Genomic DNA, 23,683 nt, shown 5'->3' with positions numbered 1-23,683 from the left:
AAAGATAAGAACTTCCTTATGGACGCCCCGCTTGCGCCCCCTGGCCTCTTCGGCGATGCTGTTAACACGGTCGTCGAGAGGTTTCAGGAAGCCAATAAGCAGGCGGCGGCGTTCCAGAAACTCCTCCCCCGTCGCTCTTTCACCCCTGGGGCTGTTCCACAACACCAGCAGCCCCAGTCATCAAAAGCCAGCTCCTCACAGCAACACCGTGCCAATCAAAAGCGGAGCGTTTCTACCCGTACCCCTCCTCAGAGATTCCGGGGGTCGGGAGGGCGCTCACAGCCGCAGCCTTCAAGGGGTAAGACGGATCTGAGGAACGTCATTATCGCCAAGAAGGCTGCAGCAAAGAAGTCCTGACGCTGTGAGTGTCAGGGCTCAAATGAGGGCAGCCCCCGCTGGAGAGAAGTGGCGCACACCTCAGTATACGGTGCCCAGTTCTCTTCAGTGCCCTCAGGGGGCCGTTCTGCCAACCCTGCCACCTCGTGTGCTTCAGGGCGCGGTGGTCCCCAGCGAGCAAACACCCAGGTGTCCGCCCGGAAACGTAGCAGCCCTGGGGCGCTCGCCCCCTCTAAGGAGGGTCTCCGAACAGTCAGCTCGGTTGCCCCCTGCTGGTGCGCCGCTTCAGGGCACCGTTTTGGCTGTTCAAATTACACCAGAGGCCAGTCTCGAGAGACTGGTTCCCTTAGTAGAATATCTGACAGCATGGAGGCTACTGCCAAATATTTCTCAATGGGTCCTGCGTACAGTCGAAAAGGGGTATACTATTCAGTTCGGGTCTCGCCCACCCAGGTTCGCGGGGGTCCTGCCCACTGTGGTGGGCCCCGAGCAGGCTCTGGTTATGGAACAGGAGGTAAAAACTCTGTTGGAGAAGGAAGCCATAGAGCATGTACTTCCTCTCGACAGAGAAAACGGTTTTTACAGCCGTTATTTTATCGTTCCGAAGAAGGATGGGGGGTTGCGTCCCATTTTGGATCTGCGTCTGCTGAACCAGTCAGTTATGAAGCTCAAATTCAAAATGTTAACGTTGAGACAAATCGTGTCACAAATCAGGTCCGAGGACTGGTTTGTCACGTTCGATCTCAAGGACGCGTATTTCCACATCTCCATCCTTCCGCATCACAGGAAGTTCCTGAGGTTCGCTTTTGGGGGCAAAGTTTACCAGTATCGGGTTCTTCCGTTCGGCCTAGCGTTATCACCCCGCACTTTCACCAAATGCATGGATGCAGCCTTGGCGCCACTGCGTTTACAGGGCATTCGCATTCTCAATTACATCGACGATTGGCTAATATTAGCTCAATCGCAACAACTTGCGGTTCGGCATCGAGATGTCGTTCTCGCCCACATGAGAAGGTTGGGGTTAAGGTTGAATGCCAAGAAGAGTGTTCTTTCTCCAGCTCAGAGAACCACTTTTCTGGGCGTGGTTTGGGACTCTGTTGTGATGCAGGCGCGTCTTTCACCTGCTCGCATAGATTCAATCCTTTCTACCGTAAACCGGATAAGGCTAGGCCAGTCACTCACTGTGAAACAATTTCAGAGACTGTTGGGTTTAATGGCAGCAGCGTCCAACGTGATTCCCTTTGGCCTGCTGTACATGAGACCCCTGCAGTGGTGGCTCAGGACCAGGGGGTTTTCTCCAAGGGGAAATCCATTTCGCATGATCAAGGTCACGCGGCGATGCCTACGTGCCCTCGACATGTGGAAGAAACCTTGGTTTTTATCCCAAGGCCCGGTATTGGGAGCTCCTTGTCGTCGCAAGATGCTAACGACAGATGCCTCCCTCACGGGTTGGGGGGCGATCCTAGACGGACGCCCAACTCAGGGTCTGTGGAGCGAACATCATCTCTCCTGGCACATCAACTGCCTGGAGATGATGGCTGTGTTCTTGGCTCTCAGAGTCTTTCTCCCAGATCTCGGTGGTTGCCTATATAAATCACCAGGGAGGTTTGCGTTCGCGTCCGCTTTACAAACTGGCGCACCAAATCCTCCTGTGGTCCCAGGGGAAGTTGCTGTCGCTTCGTGCAGCATACATCCCTGGGGTTCAAAACATAGGAGCAGACGTCCTGTCGAGGCAGGGGCTGAGGCCCGGGGAATGGAGGCTCCACCCCGAGGTGGTGGAGCAAATATGGGGGATGTTTGGCCGGGCTCAGGTGGATCTGTTTGCGTCTCGAGAGACGTCTCACTGTCCACTCTGGTTCTCCCTCACCCATCCAGCTCCTCTCGGACTGGATGCTATGGTGCAGACATGGCCGAGGCTTCGTCTGTACGCTTTTCCTCCGATTGCTCTGCTCCCGGGAGTCTTAGAGAGAATTCGCCGGGACCAAGTCCGGCTCGTCTTGATAGCCCCGCGGTGGCCGGGCAGAGTTTGGTTTTCGGACCTAGTATCTCTCCTAGACGGCTCTCCCTGGGAGATTCCAGTCAGGAGGGATCTTCTGTCTCAGGCGGAGGGCTCAATATTTCACCCTCGCCCGGAACTTTGGAACCTGTGGGCTTGGCCTCTGAGGGGACCCAGCTCATAGACTCTGGTCTCTCAGCCGAGGTTGTGGGTACCATCCTTCACTCTAGGGCTCCCTCCACGAGGAAGCTGTATGCTTTTAAATGGAAGCTGTTTTCTACTTGGTGCAGTGTTCGTCAGTTGGATCCTTTAAACTGTTCGGTTGGGGCAGTGTTGGAATTTCTGCAGGAGAGGTTCACTGCAGGGTTATCTCCGTCCACCTTAAAAGTCTATGTGGCGGCTATTGCGGCTTACCACACACCTTTGGCTGGTGGCTCTCTGGGGGGAGACCCTCTTGTCACTCGCTTCCTTCGTGGCACACTGAGGCTGAGGCCTGCGGTACGCACGAGGGTACCGGCTTGGGATTTGGCTGTGGTGCTCCAGGGCCTTTCCTTAGCTCCCTTTGAACCCATTGAGGAGGTTCCTGTTAAGTTCTTGACCTTCAAGACTCTGTTCCTTCTTGCTATCTCCTCTCTTAAAAGAATAGGAGATTTGCAAGCTCTTTCGGTTGCCCCATCGTGCTTGGAATTTGCACCCGGTATGGTGAAGGCTTTCCTTCATCCCAGACCTGGTTATGTTCCTAAGGTCCCCACCAATGTGGTGAGGCCCATAGTACTGCAAGCCTTCTGTCCTCCTCCCTTCAGGGATTCAGACCAGGAACGCCTTAATCTGCTTTGCCCAGTTCGGGCGTTGGATGCTTATGTCCACAGAGCTGCCCTGTGGCGTAAGTCGGAACAGTTGTTCATTTGTTTCGGGTCCCCTAAAAAAGGGGCCCCGGTATCTAAGCAGAGGATGAGTAAGTGGATAGTTGAGGCTATCTCACTTGCTTACGAGTCGGCCGGACTGCCATCTCCTTTGGCAGTTCGAGCCCACTCCACTAGGAGTATGGCGGCCTCTAAAGCTCTGCTCTTCGGAGCATCTTTGCAAGATGTTTGTGATGCGGCAGGCTGGTCCTCACCGCATACATTCATGAGGTTCTATGACCTTGATCTGAGCTCCACTCCTGGGGCCAGGGTTCTGTCTGGTGTTGACGAGTCACACTAGACAGGCATTGGTCATTATGGCGGCGTGGGTATTAACGTTCCCACAGCGTCAATTTCTCGACGCAACGCGAGTTCCCTTGAAAGGGAACGTCTCGGTTACGACTGTAACCTTAGTTCCCTGAAGAGGGAACGAGACGTTGCGTCGTCCTGCCATACTTCCTGCATGCTTGTCAAGCGACTACTTCAGACACTTGAAGCTAGCGTTGCTTTGTTTGAGCGTGCTTTATAGTTTCCTGGTCGTGACGTCACCCGCCTGTGACGTCTCGTCACTCCATTGGACGGATTTCACACGTGCTTCATGACGACATAACGCGTTGCGTTCCCACAGCGTCAATTTCTCGACGCAACATCTCGTTCCCTCTTCAGGGAACTAAGGTTACAGTCGTAACCGAGACGTTTTATTGTTATAATAATGATTTTATAATGTGAACCATTGATTAATTCTCTAGCCATCTAGTGGCTGTAGTTAAAAATCCATGTTATTTTCATTTTAATTTAATGAAGTGTTTGCTTTCCAGTAGATGGCAGAAAATCGTCCACTAAACCCAGGCACATTCTTCATGTCTATCATGAAACCGAGAAATGTAGATCTTTATTAAAGTGGATTTAACATAACATTTTGCTATTTTATATAAATATAAATGTATATACTTAATTTATTACAAATTGAGGCAAATAAATAACACAAAATACCATAAATCCTACAAAATTGCACAACTTTACAGTAAAATATTAAAGTATTACGTTTGTTTAAAAAAAGTTACATGTTAAAAAAATCACATTTTACTGTCTGGTTAAGCTAGTTGGACAGAAAAATGAATATTGTTGGCCAATGTGTAATAGCAGCTAGCAACATAACATAAGTGATAGGCCCTATATTTTATTATTTACCCACTATTATTACGATATGAGTAATAGCTGCTTTATCTTTTGCGTGTTTCCCCTCTTCCATTTTATTTATTTACGTTACTTAAATCGGCCTCCGGTGGCTTAGACCTTTTGCCTTACCATGATTTAGTGTTGATTTAGAACTGGTCCCACTGTCCCTACAGACGTCACCTCATCCCTTCTTCTCATCTACTTTTGAGTGAGTTGTCTTCTCTGGGCGCACACTCCGAGTCCCTCCCGACCAGGTTAATTTACCCATAGAGTGACAGGATATCGTTGATGTTACGTACAAATGAGTGGTTAAAAACCTGATTGCGCATTCCGCCCCCGGCAAGATGCCGCCCTGGGCCGTTGCCCATGTCATCCAGGCCTAAATCTGTCACTGACTGGTTTTAAGGAAAAAGTTAGGTTACTCAGCTTAGTATATTTGGCTGCGTCGACAGTTTCTAGAGCATCCATTTTTCAAACTAGTGCCATGACAACACCAGCCCTCGTGGCCAAATAAACTGACCAGCCCAGACTGGATTCTCCCGGTGCTCCCGATTAGCCAATCCGGGCCTGGGCTGACGTGAGGTCAGTTGACATTGCGTAGCATGTCAACAAGACCATAAAAGGGGCACCTACATCACAGAATCCCCAGTTTCTAATTGTCTGAAGGACGCCGCACAGGCATGCCTGAAGTGTGGCAACGTGATTCAGCTTCTTGTTCCCTTTGAATACATAACCTGATATGTTCCAAAGCAGATCAACAGTTGAGAGGATTTAAGCCAGTGGCCTGAGCGGTGGACGTAGATCCTTAGAGCCCAGACTGGACATAATAGGTGAATCTTCCAAATCCAAAACAGGATCCTCAGAGTTTGTGGATATCGCAAGAGAAAAGGGAACATCCATCTCAAGATCCTCTGCCAACTCTACCATAATCTAAACCGCCTCGCTGCCTCAGAACCACAGGGAGCAGAAGCCTGACTCCCATCCCTCAAGAAGAGAGACAGGCGGGAGCGATTAGGATTATGGAGAAATGCTCACAATGAACACAGTCAGCCCCCTCAAGGACTGTTTTTAAATGTAATATGGTCTATTCCAAGCAGGAGAAGGCTACTGAAAAGGCCTGCAGGTCTCGTGCTCTTCTAAATTAAGTCAATGCTAATAAAAGAGCCACTTAAAGCATCCATAACTACTCTGAGGCTGAATCTAAGGGAATAAATGGAGCCTCTGATGAACCTTTCCAGAACACAAAAGGGTCCCAAGAAAGAATTTGTTCTTTCCAGATAGGCCTCAGCTGCCCTCACCACACAAAAATTCAGACACCAAAGGGTGACTCCCACAGAAGCTCTACCCTGCTGAGAGGCACTCATGGAGGAACTCCCACACTTTATCAACCTGGCAGTGCTCTGGGTTCAAGTGGTATTGTTGGCACCACAACTCCAAGAGCTGCCATTTTACGGCATACAATTTCCTTGTGGAGGGAGCTCTGAAACTCAGAATCATCTCAATAACCTCAGTTGACAGGCCAGACCCAAAGTTTCCAAATCTCCAGTCAGCACTTAAACAGGAGGTCTGGAATGGGAATGGGAATCACCCAAGGAATGCCATCCAGGAGAGACACTACATCCTAGAACCAGACTCAGACTGGTCAGAAAGGAGCCACTAATAATAGGTGGACTCGGGCTTGGCGAACCAGAGCGGACAGTGGGTAAACTCCTCTGAGGCAAACTAGACCACTTCCGCTTGCCACTCCACCACCTGTATGCTCCAACCAGAGCCGTTATTACTGTTTTGTGATGGCAATACGCCCCAAGCGTGGGACCCTTGGTCAATAACCATGGTCTTCCACTTAGAAAGGGTACAGATGCATTGCATGTAACCTTTATGACTCGCAAAGCTTTTTTTAATGCCTGATGGTGCCCATAACGACAAGGACTGACTCCACACATGCAGGAGATAAAGTAATAATTTTTTTACTTTTAAAACGGCATTTTCCAGAAGATGGGCAAAAATCTTACTCTAAACCATGTCAAATTATCCATGTTATCCCCATGAATGAAAGTTAGAAATGTGGGTGTTTTCTAAAGTGAATTTTACATAAAAGCTGTTTTTGTATAAAAACCTATTTTAAAAATATTTTTTTTATTTATTTATATAAATTTTAAAAATATCAGAAATCCTCCAAAAAAAAATATAAGCTGAGTAAAATTACATTTGTTTAAAAGAAAAAAAAATATTATTTTGTTACAAAATTACATTTTGTTGCCTGGGGTCACTGAGATTTTTTTTCACATATGTAACTACTCCTTCAAGCAAGATGCATTTTTATCATCTTACTCCACAGAGACAAATGCAGTCCAGACAAGTTGTTACACAGTCATGTTAGAATATACTGAATGTGTGTTCTTACTTAAACAACTCGGGATCAGTTGCACGCAGCTAGAGAAAGGGGAACACCAGTCTGCTCTCGTCTCAAACTGCAAGCATAATCCACATGCCGCCTCAGCAAATCCAACCCGTGAGGTTGCTTTCAGAGTCAGTAGAAAGGACAAGAGATAGGAGAACACCTGTCTCAAGCTCCACCTCTGCCACCTCAGCAGAAACGGGACTCGAATCATGAGGCACAAATGCCTGACTCTGATCGCTCGAGAAGAGAGCCAGCAGGACTAGAGTTTCCTCATCATTAAACGCTCTCAGTGTTTTCGAGGGCTGACTGAGCATGCTCTGCTCCCAAACACATAACACACAGACCATGCGTGTCTTCCCCAGTAATAAAGTGGTAGCACAGCAACACACAACATCTAACTTAGCATTTCTGCTGGTCACAGAGTGAGACAAACAATATGACAAACGATATCACAAATGCAAACAGACAAGCGGATTCCTGAAGACAAAAGAAGCTGGGGATTCCGTAACATGGATGCCCTTTTATGGTCTTGCTGACACAATATGCTACGTCACCTTATCTCATGTCAGCCAATCAAGATTGGTGTGTTTTCACACTTGCTTCAGACACCGGTCACGCAGAAGCATTCAGGTTCCATTCGAAAGGGAACTGTTTTACACCTTTATAATATACTGACATGCTAACACAAACACTCTCTGATAAAATAAGGGAATTTACTATCAAAAAATTAACAGGTTTTTACCGTAGCATTTTTACAGGCTTTAACAGTCTGAGGTCTGAAAACGCGCCGGCACGTTTTGCAGGGTTTTTTTTCACATTGCAGCAAAACAGACTTAAAATACTCCGTCATTTTTTTTCATAGAGACATAAGTAATATATCAATTGAAACTATAGAATATCTTCTTTTATTTGTGTACACTCAGAGTAAAAACACAATGTTGTGCTTTTTGTAAAATAAAGAAAACTAACATGATGCGTGATTTATCCTCTCCCTCTGAACGAAGTCCAATCTGATAGTTCTCAGAAAATTAACTGTAACTTAGTGAATACTAATCACAGAAAAATTACGCTTATGTCTAAAAAAACGTTAAGATGTCAGGTTTTAAATCATGTAAGTCAAATCGAAAACAAACCTTCTGTGTTTATGTAATCTGTATGAAAAGAGAGCCATGTCAGAAGTCCGTGATTCAGCTCATTATCCGCTAATGCGGCCACACCCACGGAGCCAGCGCTATTCAGATGCAAATTCAGAGGCAATACATGCATTCATCATCTCAATCGTGTATTTATTGTCTTGAAAAGTGTTTATCTGGATGTAAAAGTCATGGTTAGCGAGCTCTAGAAGACATGCAGTTAGTTCCTGTTTTCTTTTCTTCTATAGACGCCCTCCTGCTGCAGTATGAATTGGAAACTCCATTCATGGAATAGCCTCTTCTTCTTTTAGATGAATTTGTGGAGAAAAAGCACAGAGCGCCCTCCGACTTCAAGGATGAATTGAAAACACCAGCGCTTATAGTAATGACAGTGAATATTAAATAAAAATAACTCCTCTGTATAGAAAATTGACATAAACATATGAGAATCCAATATTTCTCCAAATGTGCATGCTTTTAAACTAAAAGCCTATATTCAGACTCTTTGCATCACAGAAATATATTATATTTTAAAGTATAATATAAAACCATTACTTTATATTGTAATAATATTTTTCTGTATGTTTCATATATCATGATGAGCTTGAGACATCACAGAAGGTTTTTTTTCACAGCCTACCTGACTGAAATGCCTCATTAATATGCAAGTCATTTCAGCTCATTACTATCCAATTCTTTTGTCTTCTCAGGTGAGAATGGTCCATTTTCAGTGGTGATTCACGCCTCCTCGCATACTGTGTTTCTTGGCAAAAAGTGTCTTACAAAAACTAAATCAATATATTGTTTTATATGAAGGAATAGGCAGCATAATGTTTACATAATTTTGAAGCAAAAACTCTAGTCTACAACCTCCAATACCCAGAAGTCTTGTAAACACAGATTTACTATACTTTTTTTGGCCTTATTTCAGTGACTTAAGTTTTTTGTTTTTTTCAATAACCACGCATAAATGTTATTCCTTCAAAAACACAAACATGTACATACATGTTCCTCTCATATTATTGTAGCCTAGTTTGTGCTGAATATAGTGTAATGACACTTTTGTCATTAATATGTTTATGAACAACTGAAAAAAGCACAAATGTCAGGGCATGTCAAAACTTCTCCAAGCCCCAAATCAGCCTCAGACTCCAGAGGGTTAACCGTTTTTACAGTCTGTTTTTTTTTTTTTTTTACAAATGTATTTTGGTGACATTAGAATTGCAATTCAATTACAATAATGTGTTGAACATACATTTATATTATGCTGATGACAAACTTTTAGTGATTTTAAAACACATTGCAATGGCATTCCAAGTAAGCTTGAAGTGCGCTAATGGTATCATTATAGTGAGCTTCGAATAGGCTACAATAAATTAATCTTTATAAATAAAGTCACAGCTTAAGAATTTGCCTTTTACAGACACCCACAGTATACCAGTAACTTATTTATCCAGTGAACCTCAGTGAGACAATTAGAACAGATATATATTTGTATATTGAACAGAGGAACCAGTACAGGCTGGATTTAAACTCAGGTCGCTGTTGCGCCACCACACAGATATACTCAAGGCAAAACTGGATTTACTTTGTGTTGTCTCTATACTGTTACAAGTACATCTATAAGTAAACAGATTTTCAGATTATCAGATTAATGACAGCACAAATTATATGGACTGTGAATTGCTGAGAAAAGTCTCAATATAGGCATAGTAAGTGGTGCGTGAAAATAAACGTGAAACGGCCTGCATATAACATGAAAGCTGTTGAAGAAATAAAACAGCAGACGCAACATTAAATATCAGGAAAGTTTTGCTTCCCTTTTATGTGACATGATCTGTCATTAACGCAACATGAAGCGATTGCATAAACCAGCACAACATTAGTTTTATTCTTGTGTGCATACTAAAACACAGACAGTTCCGTTCGTTGGTGGAAGAATGTAAACATGCTGAACTGCTTGTGTTTCAGTGTGTGCAGATGGAATAACACCATCTATAACATTTCTCTGCCGATCGTCTCTGCACACTTCAACGTTTCATAAAACGCAATTAAATGAATTGGTGACCTTGCATTACGCTGCATATTTAAATGTGATGCATTAAGTAAAATGATTTGCATTTTATGCAGTTAACGTTTCTGAATTTATTTGACATTTTAATTTTTGTGTAATTTTTGAGGACTGGTCAGCGTCAATTTAATAATTAATTTAATAATTCATAATATTTGGACAGATCAAAGGGCTGCAGTCCATATTTCAATGTGCAACGTGCCATTAAAGTAGCATTAATGGGTAAAGTGTATTACATTGGAATGCATTAGAAATACACTAAAGTAATAAAACGTCTGATCAAGTATGTGAATTTCTTTGTTATAAATATGTTGTTTTCTTTATTTGTCATATTTACAAATATTTACTTCTGTACTTTCTGTATATTTGCTTTGCAACCATGTAAAATTGTGAAAAGTGCTATAGAAATAAATTTTAATTGAATTAAACAATAGCTTACCTGATATTCAAAGTGAGGGCAAATTATTAAAAAGGTAAAGGTCATAATTATAAAAATTATGAAAACTCAGAAAGAGTGTATTTATGAGATAAAACACATAATTGTGAGTTTTGGTGACTATGAATTTTCTTAAGAGTTTCCGACTTAGGTGCATGATGGTGAGAAAACATGTCAGAGGCAATGGATGCAGAGTCTGCCCTTGTGAAAAAAAGAAGAAAAAAAACTACCAAAATGTATTTAAAATAGGCCTAAATTCATTTAATCCTAACTACAAACCCATTAATATATTTACTGACATACTGACATATTCTAATTAAACTTTATTTGGAGTTCTTCTTTATATTGCACAATGCATATTTCTTAATATTAAGCTTAAAATGTGTTTAATATCACTATTAGTAAGGATAGTATGATTTGAATGCAAGATATTTAAAGTGTACCTAAAGAATACTTGCAATAGTTCCACTTTAGCACAATAAAAAAGTATATCTTTAGTTGAATCTTCCAATTTAGCAGACTTTAAGTATACCAATTTAGTATACTAAAAGTACAATTGCAGGGTATTTATATTAAGTACATAAATATGTGTATATACATTTGTAGTATACTTAGCATAAAATAAGTATATTTCTAATACATTTTTGTAATGGTGCAGAGCCCCTTTCATGCATACTGAGATATGGACCTGAAATAACAGAGATTAAACGCATTTACTCAGGCACCAGAGGTCGCTATTCCTGGGCAGAGTTCCCATAGCTCCAGCTACTGACACAGCATAAAAGTGACTGCATATGTCGTGGTTATTAGTGGTCAACCAATATTGATTTTTTTTTATTACAGTATCTTAGAAAGCAGGGTGGTCGATGGCCAATATAAAGCTGATATACATGATATCACACTATTTCATTTAAAGATCGTAAAAACACATGCATAGCAATTGCTGAAATTAAATGTATATTTATTTTACTTAATATTTTAGATTGTAATTTATTTATTCTGTAATCCTATCATAGTCAGTGTTGGTGATAACACATTACAAGTAACTTTAGTTACGTAATCAGATTACTTTTTCAAGTAACTAGTAAAGTAACATACTTTTTCAATTTACAACAAAATATCTAAGTTACTTTTTCATATTTATTGACTGACAGCTCTCCTGTCCCTATGGAGAAATAACTATACTTTGAGAGTAATAAATATACTTTATGTATTTAATCATATTTTATTAACCAATGTCTTTACTGCTGAAACTTTAATGATCTATTTTAACCATTCTAACAAGCAAAAATTAATTTAGATTAGATTTAGAAATAAGAGTGCTGAACTTTCATCTCCTGTATCTATTCTTCTTCAATCCAGAATGGCAGCAGAGCTGAGAGGTTTGTTTGAGCTGCGCCCTCTACTGTACAGAAGTAAATATACATTTCCTTCAGCCTGAGGCTTATTCATTTCACTTTTGGTGTGAAAGGGTCTTAACATTTGCCAAAATAGAATTTTTTTTTTTGTTATTAAAAACAAAACAAAAACAAGCAAGCCCAGCCCAGGTGAGAAAAAGAAACTTTTACATTTAGAGGTAACTTTCCTCAACACTGATTATAGTATTTTTCTAAAATGCTAAAATATATATATTGACGTGCATTCTCTTCAGAATTCCCCATAGGTGTTCGATAGGGTTCAGATCAGGAGCCACTGAATCACTTTCACCCTGTTCTTCTTCAGAAATCCAGCAGTGGCCTTAGATGTGTGTTTAGGATCATTGTCATGTTGGAAAAGTATGGGAAAGAGTCACACCAGTTTGGCTTTCTACTTCTTTAGATAACTGCTGTGAATTTGCATGCCGATTTTCTTCAGCCCTTCACATCAGAAGACGCTCCTGTCAAGGTGTTAACTTCCTGGACGTCTCTGTGAGATGGTCGCAGTTCCATCTTTTTAAAATTTTTGTCCCACTTTTGCTACAGTATTCTGACTGATAAGTAAAGCTTTGCTGATCTTCTTGTAGCCTTCACCTTTCTGGTATAAAGAAATTATTTTCTTTCTCAGGTCTGGTGACATTTCTCTTCCATGTGGTGCCATTTCTGACAGCATGAAATGGGAAGTCTAAAATTTAGCTTTGCTCCAGAGACTTTCAATGGGGTGTACTCATTTTTGCATCACCCTAATTCGAATAAAACTGAAAAATGTGTAATCTAAGTTATATTATTAACCTTACTTTCATGTTATAAGTTAAACAGATGTGATATTAAACTGTCAACATTTTGGAAATTGTTTTTGTGTTCATCGAGATATTATTTAAAATGTTACTTTTCAAAGGGGGTGTGCTCATTTATGCTGAGCACTGTACTGGTGATTAAGTAAGTTGATTATAACCAAACAAACAGCAAAGCAACACACACAACACCCATCAATTCCATACCAGGCTGAGCAGCATCTAGTGACTAGTAAGACCATACCTTAGTCACTTTTACAATTATGTTCCCTGTATCCCAACCTCAAACTGACATGTCAATAATACACCACAGGACTACCACAAAAAAACATGCACATTACTGCAATTTATAGTCCATCTATTCTCCAAACCGCTTGTTCTATTCAGGGTATGCAGGAGCCTTAGGACAGGCCATCACAGTAAAGACTTATTCATAAAGCATAAATCAGTATAAAACACTACAGTGCACTCTGTGCAGTAATATATAAGCAGGCAGGACTCAACCTTGGGTAGCCTAATTAACTGATGTGATTCAGATGGCAGGCAAACTCATTTTAATCTTATGAAAGGAAGGTTAAAAGACAGGGCTAATACACAGGGTCTTCTTGTCTTCAACTGTGACCTCATCAGTCAATAAGGCAGGAAGATGGTTTGACGTGGCAATCAAGATGAGTGATCATAGATCTCCAGATCTTCATAATCTGACAGAATTATTCCATTCACAATCCGGATCTAAGGATTTTCCCTGTAAGCCAGCTGGACATATTCAGACATAAAAAGAGCAGAGGAGTCTTTGCATCCCTCCTCACAGAGACTCTCTTTATGTTCAGGTTATGTGCCATCTTCCTCAACTATACGTATTATCAGTGTTCTAGCTCTTCTTCTATGAGGAAATGGCCATAACTGCATCAGAAAGCACTATGCCAGCCAGTGCAGTGAATGATGACATCATGCCAAGGATGGGCTACACTATTCTGGCAGTTATTATTGGTTTCTTCTCTGTTTTTGGCATCATATTGAACATAACCGTGATCGTGGTGACGCTGAAGCACAGGCAGCTGCGGCAGCCGCTGAACTTCGCTCTGGTCAACCTAGCTGTGGCTGATCTCGGTTGTGCAATGTTTGGAGGACTGCCAACCACAGTGACCAGTGCCATGGGCTACTTCAGCCTGGGCAGGGTGGGATGTGTGCTAGAGGGGTTTGCCGTAGCCTTCTTTGGTGAGTATCTTATTTTTTTTTTTAAACCATGAAACAGTCCAGTTTTCACTAACTATAAATGGTTAAATGTTTGTTTGTTTTTTCTTTGTTTTCTCCATGTCCATGATCAGATCATACCCACAATCCATTTTTGGGTCACTTTCCAACAGTTCAGAACCACCTATCTTAATAAAGGGGCTCTTTTCTTGAAAAATTTAAATGTGTTTTATGAAAAGGCTCAAAAACGTGGACAAAGGAGAACTGAATTGAGCAGAATAATGACACTATTGTCTTCTGTAGTGCTGCTTTACTTTATAGCTGAATTGACTTAATTTCATAATTTGTAACTTTGTAACATTATTGAACTAAATTGAACCATCGACAACTGATTTAAAGTGAATAACCACACTATTGTTTTCTGTAGAGCTGAATTAAACTCATTTTTTAATTAATTAACTTTACACAGTTATTAAATTGAACTGAATAATGACACTATTTCCTTTTTAAATTTTGCAACAAAATACAGGGAATAACCAACAATGGTCACAAGTTTGGCCACATTAGTATTTTTAATGTTAAGCCTGCATTTATTTGAACAAAAATAAATTATTTTTATTTAAAAATTACTGTATTGCTTGCTTAAAATGAACCCCAAATATGTTGGAAATGTATATTAATATGTTTAATATATGAACATTTATTAATAAGTTTAATGAATAATAATGAAACAATAAACATTTATTCAATTGCTTATTAATAAATGTTCATCTTTTGATTATTATTGTTTCCTCTAGTAATTATAAATCTGAATTTTAATTTCCAACCTATTTTGGGTTCATTTTAAGCCAGCCATATAGTCATTTGGGTTAAATAAAACTACCCAAACATATAACCCAACTGCTGAGTTTGTCCATTTTCAACCCAACTTGGGTTGTTTTTAACCCAGCATTTTTTAGAGTGTAGTTTAATATACTTTTAAATATAATTTATTCCTGTGATCAAAGCTGAATTTTCAGCATCATTACTCCAGTCTTCAGTGTCACATGATCCTTCAGAAATCATTCTAATATGATGATTTATTATCAGTGTTGGAAACAGTTGTGCTGCTTAATATTTTTTATAACCTGTGATACTTTTTTCAGGATTCTTTGATGAATAAAAAAAGTTAAAAATAAATAAATAAATAAATAACAGCACATTTAAAATATAAATATTTTGTAACAATATACACTACCGTTCAAAAGTTTGGGGTCAATATTTTTTCTCTTTTTTTTTTTTTTGAAAGAAATGAATACTTTTATTCAGTGATAGTAAAGACTTATATTGTTAGAAAAGATTATCAGTAGAGCTGAATTGAACTAATTTCATAATTGAACTTCACACAGTTATTGAACTGAACTGATCTGACAATAATGACACTACTGTCCTATTTAAATTTGCAACACAAGACAGGGAACAACCAACAATGTACGACAACCACCAGGATGAACACTATATGTAATCATCATACATTTTAAGACATTCAATTTTATTATTATTTTTTTTTAATATTTGAAGCTTCTTATCACATAGAAAGAGGACTTACATTTTTCCCATTTACATCATTGATTCTGCAACAATCTGTATCTCATAAAGCGCTGTAGAAACAGAGGTGATTTGACTCACCCCTACAGGTATTGCTGGCCTGTGCTCAGTTGCCATAATTGCGGTTGAGCGCTGCTTGGTGGTTTGCAGACCGGTGGGTTCCATCACCTTCCAGACGAGACATGCAGTCGCAGGAGTCGTCATGGCCTGGGTCTGGTCGTTCCTCTGGAACACCCCACCTCTTTTTGGATGGGGTAGATATGAGCTGGAGGGTGTGAAGACGTCTTGTGCACCTGACTGGTACAGCAGAAATTTGGCCAATGTCTCCTACATCATGTGTTACTTTCTCCTCTGCTTTGCACTGCCTTTCTCTGTCATTGTCATCTCCTACACTCGCCTCCTGTGGACCCTGCGGCAGGTAGGAAAATCTACTCAGTCAGGAGAGGAAGTTTTATGCTAATAGAGCAGTAGAGGGAGTCATTTGTCATATTTGTCTCTATCAGAAAATGTAGTATTTTTTTTTTTATAGAGGTTTAGAACACTTTATACATGTATATGCTGTCATATGTTTCCTGACTTGGACTTTGTAGTGGACTTTTATGTTGAAATTCATGTTTAGTTTCTCTGTCATGTTTAGTCAATTCAAAAGGGATCCATTCAAAATTCACAGTTTAAAGTGCGTGCACAAAAAGCCGCCTCTCAGTATTAAACTGAGTTATTTTTCGCTGCTTATTGCGCTTAAACAGTCAAATACACTGCAAAAAATGCTGTTCTTACTTAGAATGTTTGTCTTGTTTTTAGTCAAAATATCTTAAAGTTCTTAAATCAAGAAGGATTTTCTTGACAAGTACAAATTATTTTCTTGTTTTCAGGAAAAATAAATCACAATTAAATACGTTTTTCCTTAAAACAAGCAAAATAATCTGCCAATGGGGTAAGCAAAATAATCTTAGCCCAAACTGAAAACAAGATTATATAGCTTATTCTTGGTTTGAAATAAGATTATTTTTCTTACCCCATTGGCAGATTATTTTGCTTGTTTTAAGGAAAAATTTACTTAATTTTGACTTAGTTTTCCTGAAAACAAGAAAATAATTTTTACTTGTCAAGAAAATGCTTCTTGATTTAAGAACGGTAAGATATTTTGCCTTGAAACAAGACAAAAACTCTAAGTAAGAACAGCATTTTTTGCAGTGTACACACAAAATGATGTCAAATGCCGGTCTTGGCGAGTATTCACGTAAACACAGTCAGTTATGTTTGAAGTGAATGTAAACAGATGAGAAAGAAAATGCATGTGTAACAGTATAATGGATCCGTGCATCCGGTCTTAAAGTGACAGCAGCCTAATATACCTGCTGCCAAATTATGAGATATTAAAAATGGCGGTTTTTCCTTATGGTATCAATGTCAAAATTGTGGCCAGTGAAAATGCTGAGTGGATTGTAACTTTGGAAAACCATTAGCCACATGGCTGGTGAGCAAAAAGTCAAGCCCTGAAGAGTTACGGTTAGGGTTTGATTGAGGGTTAGTTACTTGTACTTATGCATAATTCACTGTTATTACTATCATAAGTACATGTAGTAATATGTCACCTTAAAATAAAGTGTTACCAACACTTTTGCTTTTCCCCATCTGGGGATGTTTATTTTACCCTCAGGTGAGCAGACTGAAAATGTCAGAGGGAGGAAGCACTGCCAGGGCCGAGCTACAGGTGGCATGTATGGTGGTTGTCATGGTGATGGCCTTCCTGCTCACCTGGCTGCCCTACGCTGCATTCGCCCTGTCTGTGATCTTAGACCCAAACCTTTACATTGACCCAGTGATCGCCACAGTTCCCATGTATCTGGCCAAGAGCAGCACAGTTTTCAACCCCATAATCTACATATTCATGAACAGACAGGTGAGTCTGTGAACCCAATCTATTTCAAATGCACATTCACATACAGCCACAGATAGAGCTCCATGAAGCGAGCTGAGCATGTTGGATAAGAGAGAGACACAAAATAAGCAGTGTTGCGGGTCTCGACTGAAAACATTGTTTGCATGGTTAAATGAATATCAACTTCAAATATGTGTGTGACACATGAAAATAATGTATGCATAAAATATAATGCTTTATTTTACAGCAGTGGTCACCAACCTTTTTAAGCCCAAGATCCCTGACCTCGACCTTTTTGAAAGACAAGATCTACTTGATAGAAAAAGACAGCCCAGATTGTATTTAGTATTTTTTTCGTGGTCATTGTAGATTCTGATTTATTTATTTATTTTTACAAGCAAATTGGCTGATTCCGATACTGGTTGCAGATATTTATTATTAATATTATTATAATAAACAAAAATACATAGCCATTTCAAATTAGAGGAACCACTGCTTCTTAATCACAATCCAAACAAAGATGCTACGCACGTTGCATGAGCAGTTGTTTTTTATTTGAATTAGATTTAATTTCAAGATTTAAAGCAAAAACAGAACGGTCTGACTTTATCTTTGTGAAATTATAAATGCTACACACAAAAACAGCAGGCTGAATGGGACGCAAATTCACTCTCTGACAGCAGGTGGCGCTTATGGAGCAGCAGTGATACAGCGTTTCCTTGGTTACCGTTGTAAACAAAGCTGAAATGCGCTAATAATTAGCTACTTTATTCAGAGGTAAGAGGAAAATGAAATGTCATTACCATCGAAATCTTCCTGAAGACTGATCTTTTTTTAGAGGGAAATTCATAACCCTTCACCCCCAATTCAATAGTTATATTTTCTTCCTCGAGCATCGTGAACAGTGAGCAGCTCTGCCTGCTACAGAATTTTCTCCTCTTCACGTCCGTCTTCAGCGTCTCTGGCCTCTTGTTTACATCCGTTTACAGACTCGGACATTATGTGGGCTATTTACCTTTATCTGTCTGTCTCCAGAAAATAACATAAAAATAAATACAAAAATACAGTACAAAGACTGGAGAAATGTAATGTATTTTTGTACTCCTATTTCTGTTATTTTCGCGAGCTACTGGAACAGTGATAAAGATCGACCGGTCGATCGCGATCGACGGGTTGGCGACCACTGTTTTACAGTGTGTCCTTGTTATACATTCCATATACTTACAATAGTAGCTAATTATTACACACCACTAACCTTAACCTTAACCCTACGGTAAGTGTACATTAATATAGGCTACTAATAAACATACTCAGTAACGTTACTTAAATGTCTTATTGACAAGGACACCTTAAAATAAAGTGTAACCATGTTTCCTTTTGATTTATGAGTCAAATATAACCTTTTTTTTAAAAATATTATCTTTCATGTGTAATATATAGCTTTTTGTGAATGTAAAAGGTCTGCAAAGTGCAGATAAGTGGAGTGATTCTGAAATGCAGAAACGAGTCGTCAGTAATTCAGTCTCACTTCCTGCTGAACCTGTAGGTTTGTAACTAATTTGCATAAAGCCAGTCTATGGTCTTGATTGGCTGAACAGCGTCTCTTTGCCCCGCCCTCAATCACTGTAGTTGTGTCTAAGACTGGAAGAGTTTGGTTCGTGTCGAGAAGATGCTGTTTTCTGCTGCCAAAGCAAATCCACTTTGATGAGATTGATCACTGTGAATCAAGTGCTGAGATTCAGATATGATAATGAGCGTTTGGTTTCTGACCAATCACAACAGACTGGAGCATCTGACCAATCAGAGCAGAGCAGGCTATCAGAGGGGCGGGGTTTAGAGAGCTTGAATCCTTTATTGAACCGTTTTAGACACTGAGAGAAAAGAGCTGATGCTGCAGTGATATTATGAGACAATTAAAGTGTTTTTGAACTTGGCTACATGTAAACCTGCTGTAGGAGACTCTAAAACAACATTAGGAAGCTTTAAAATAGCATAATAGGGGCACACTAAAAATGATGACCAACACAAAGGGAGAGTTGTTCGATATGACCCAGAACTCTCTCTCTCTCTCTCTCTCTCAGTTCAGAGAGCATGCTGTGCCGTTCCTACTCTGCGGCAGAAACCCATGGGCCGCTGAGCCAGTATCAGAGGAAGAGACCACAGTATCATTTATCGGCAGGAGCAACAAGATCTCACCTTCATCATCTCAAATTAATGAAGGGTTAGCTCCTTCTAATTGATAAAAATATTATTCTCTTGATGTTTTCATTGAAATTGTTGATTTGAACTGCGTTCATTTAAATTGGTTGTATATTGCATTCAAAAACATGAATGAATGTGCTGCTAATCCAATTAAAACTCCATGTAATCATATTATAGATAATATTCTTGACTTCTTCTTCCACCATATGTGATTATTTGTGCTTTTAGCTGATTAAATGGAGACTTGCTTATTAGCAGCATCTTTAGATGATAGACTGATTAACATGTTAGGAATCAGCTGTTCCTTAATGAATTAACCCTTCTACACTTCTAATGTTTCATCTACACAAAGGAGACATTAAATGCTACCAACATTATAATGGCACATTTTAGGCCATACATGAAGAACATTTTGAAGAACATGCAAACTCAGGGTCAGACGGGACTCAAACCTTATATTTTGAATCTGTATGTATAAACGTAAATCTGAACATGTGATAATAAATCCTGAATTCTGATTTAGATATGTAGTTATGAGTCGTGACCAAGAAGGTTTTGCAAAAAATGGTGTAAACAATGTAAAAATAAATAAATAAATGATTAAAAATAAAATTGTATCTTATTTAAAGTTCATTTAAATAAAAATAAATGACAAATAATTAAATAAAAAGTAACAAAAGTATTTAATTAAAAAAGTATTTGATTTAAATAAAACATATATATTTGATGAAAAAATATAAATAAATAAAACCTGATTAAATGAAAGCAAGCATTGTAAAAATGTAAAATTAAATATTAAAAAATATTTTTAATTATTTAAATAAACAATATATTTTATTAAATCAATGAATTAATTAAAATAAATATTTGAAAACATAAATATAAATAACAAAACATAAATAAAACAAAAACATTTTATTAAAAATAAAAATTGATTTAAATAAAAATAAGCAGTGTAAAAATGTAAAAATAAATCATTAAAAATAAACATTATTTTATTTAAAGTTTTTTTAATAAAAATAAATAAATTATACATTTTATTAAACAAATTAAAATAAATAAATATTTAAATAAAACTTGATTAAAAATGATTAAATAAAACCTGATTTAAATGAAAATAAGCAAAAAAAAAATGTAAAAATAAATAATTTGAAATTACATTTTATTTTATTTAAATAAAAATAAATAAATAATGCCTTTTAGTTAATAATAAGTTTAGTAAATAATACATTTGAGGTAATAGGTCGTAGCCACAACAAAACTAAGCTAACCGAACATGTCCAACACCACACCAGCCACCTATTAATAATTAATAATTCACATCAAAACACTAACTAGTAGCTTGCTAGCATGGTAAGTTAACAACTGAACAACTTCTGTCTGTGGGGTTTCAGGTGCCTCACAAAATTAGACGTTGTTGATACATTTTTTCTTATTCAATATATATATATATATATATATATATATATATATATATATATATATATATATATATATATATATATATATATTTCTCCTGAATTAGAATAAAGAATAGAGTAAACTTTATAGAAATTTGTGCATTCAACTGTTTTAACATGTCTTTAGTTCCTTTCTGGACTTTGAAAGTGTTGATTATATTGCTGTCTATGGACAAGTCATATACCTCTTGAATTTCATCAAAAATATCTTAATTTGTGTTCTGACGATAAACGAAGGTCTTACGGGTGTGGAACGACATGAGGTCTTCAGGTGAGCTGTCGTCCATCTAGAACAAAACAAATGTGACCATTATGTGCTGACAGACACTTTTCAAGTTTGTTTAGATCATATTTACTCAAATGCAGATGCAAAATGGGTTGCAAACACATGAAACATGTTGATTTTATAGTTTTGTGCTATTTCACTACTGAGCTCAAACTCACAGGATTGTGATCATATTCCTCATAAATGCATGTTCCACATAATCTTGAATAAGAATAACTTCCCCTCCCTCTTGCAGTGACATCTCTTCTCTGATGATGAGGGCGGGGCAACCTGTCACTCACATGAGATCCACCAATAGCAAACCACAACCATCCAATCAATTCCACACAGACAAATTCAAGCCCCGCCCTACATTTGTTCTTGTTCCTGAAGCATTTGACTCGGATGGCACTATAGAGAAGAAAAGACTAGCACAACTTCAATTTCATGCTGACTTTAAGACATCTATGTCTACAGTTACATTTGAAAAAGCATCGTTTTCTGATGATTAGACATAGCCTGAGATTCTCAGAAAAAGTCATGGCAGGTGAGAATATCTGCTCTAGTGTGACAGATCTTGTCGTCTGGCAGCAGGACGGTGACGGCAGCGAACAGCTGGTGTCAGATCACAATCTCCACCAGATCCCCATCGTGGGACTCTTCCCTGGAGAACTGCTGCTTCAAACCTCCTGAAATCAGATGCCACCCACAGAAACCATACTGAACATATTAGCAAATGCATAGCAACCATCCGAAACACCCCACTAATGTAGTGGTGAGTTTTGAACAGGCGAACACCACCAGTGTTGAAATTGTTAACAAAAACTATTAAAAAAATTGCTTTCAGGAAATTAAATTATGCTGAAATAAAATATTATGGCCTGGTTTCACAGACAGAGTTTAGATTAAGCCAGGATTAGGCCTAGTTAGGATTAGTTCAATTAGGGCAATTAGCTTTTATAAACATGTTTTAGAAAAAACATTACTGGTATGAATGTTGAGACAAAATAATGGCACTGACATGATTTTGAGATGCTTTCAGTTAAAACAGCTCAAACATGCATGCATGGATAGATGGATGGATGGAACAATGGATGGATGGATGTATGGATGGGTCAATGGAATGATGTATGGATGTATGGATGGATGAATGGATGGACAGAACAATGGGTGGGTAGATAGAATGATGTATGAATGGATGGATGGAACAATGGAATGATGGATGGATGTATGAATGGATGGATGGATGGAACAATGGAATGATGGATAGAAGGAAGGAAGGAAGGAAGGAAGGAAGGAAGGAAGGAAGGAAGGAAGGAAGGATGGATGGATGGATGGATGGATGGACAGAACAATGGGTGGGTGGATAGAATGATGTATGAATGGATGGATGGATGGATGGATGGATGGATGGAACAGTGGAATGATGGATAGAAGGAAGGTAGGAAGGAAGGAAGGAAGGAAGGAAGGAAGGATGGATGGATGGATGGATGGATGGATGGATGGATGGATGGATGGATGGATAGGTGGGTGGAACAATGGATGGATGGATGGAACAATGGAATGATGGATAGAAGGAAGGATGGATGGATGGATGGATGGATGGAACAATGGATGGATGGATAGATGGATAGATGGATGGAACAATGGAATGATGGATGGATGGATGGATGGATGGATGGGTGGATGGGTGGAACAATGGATGGATGGATGGATGGATGGAACAATGGAATGATGGATAGAAGGAAGGATGGATGGATGGATGGACAGAACAATGGGTGGGTGGGTAGATAGAAAGATGTATGAATGGATGGATGGATGGATGGATGGATGGATGGATGGATGGATGGATGGATGGATGGATGGAACAATGGAATGATGGATGGATGGACAGAACAATGGGTGGGTGGGTAGATAGAAAGATGTATGGATGGATGGATGGATAGAATGAAGGATGGATGGATGGATGGATGGATGGATGGATGGATGGATGGATGGACAGAACGATGGATTGATGGATGGATGGATGGATGGACAGAACGATGGATTGATGGATGGATGGATGGATGGATGGACAGAACGATGGATGATGGAACAAAGAATGAATGGATACAGTGATGATGGATGGATTTATAGAAATAACGATGGATGGATGCAATGAATGATGGATGGATGGATGGATAGAGGAATGGATGGATGGATGGATGGAACAATGGAATGATGGATAGAAGGAAGGATGGATGGATGGATGGATGGATGGATGGATGGATGGATGGATGGATGGATGGATGGATGGATGGATGGATGGAACAATGGAGAGACAGACAGATAGGCCTAGATGAAATATAAAACATAAAATTATTAAATAAACAAAAATTAAAATATAAACTGAAAGTATAAATATAAAATCTAATTATATCTATCTATCTA

General features: G+C 39.1%; 1 protein-coding gene across 1 annotated transcript; it reads left to right on the top strand.

Moving 5' to 3' along the window:
- Window positions 1–13,613: 13,613 nt before the first annotated feature.
- Window positions 13,614–21,946, top strand: parapinopsina (parapinopsin a). The gene is made up of 5 exons (XM_067393854.1): window positions 13,614–13,881; window positions 15,534–15,862; window positions 17,105–17,347; window positions 19,408–19,547; window positions 21,766–21,946. The coding sequence occupies exons 1-5, from the start codon at window positions 13,614–13,616 to the stop codon at window positions 21,944–21,946; spliced, it is 1,161 nt and encodes a 386-aa protein (XP_067249955.1).
- The last annotated feature ends 1,737 nt before the right edge of the window (window positions 21,947–23,683 follow it).

The sequence above is a fragment of the Chanodichthys erythropterus genome, chromosome 9, assembly GCF_024489055.1.
Source record: "Chanodichthys erythropterus isolate Z2021 chromosome 9, ASM2448905v1, whole genome shotgun sequence".
NCBI lineage: Eukaryota > Metazoa > Chordata > Actinopteri > Cypriniformes > Xenocyprididae > Chanodichthys > Chanodichthys erythropterus.
Note: the sequence above shows the minus strand (reverse complement) of the source record. Positions and strands in the feature narration are given on the sequence as shown.

Bases quoted from the DNA above. Each gene is read 5' to 3' on its own strand.
- parapinopsina (XM_067393854.1), top strand. From the start codon at position 13,614: ATGCCAAGGATGGGCTACACTATTCTGGCAGTTATTATTGGTTTCTTC. The intron at 15,863-17,104 runs GTAGGAAAATCT...TTTTACCCTCAG, and splicing joins TCCTGTGGACCCTGCGGCAG to GTGAGCAGACTGAAAATGTC. The intron at 17,348-19,407 runs GTGAGTCTGTGA...TCTCTCTCTCAG, and splicing joins ACATATTCATGAACAGACAG to TTCAGAGAGCATGCTGTGCC.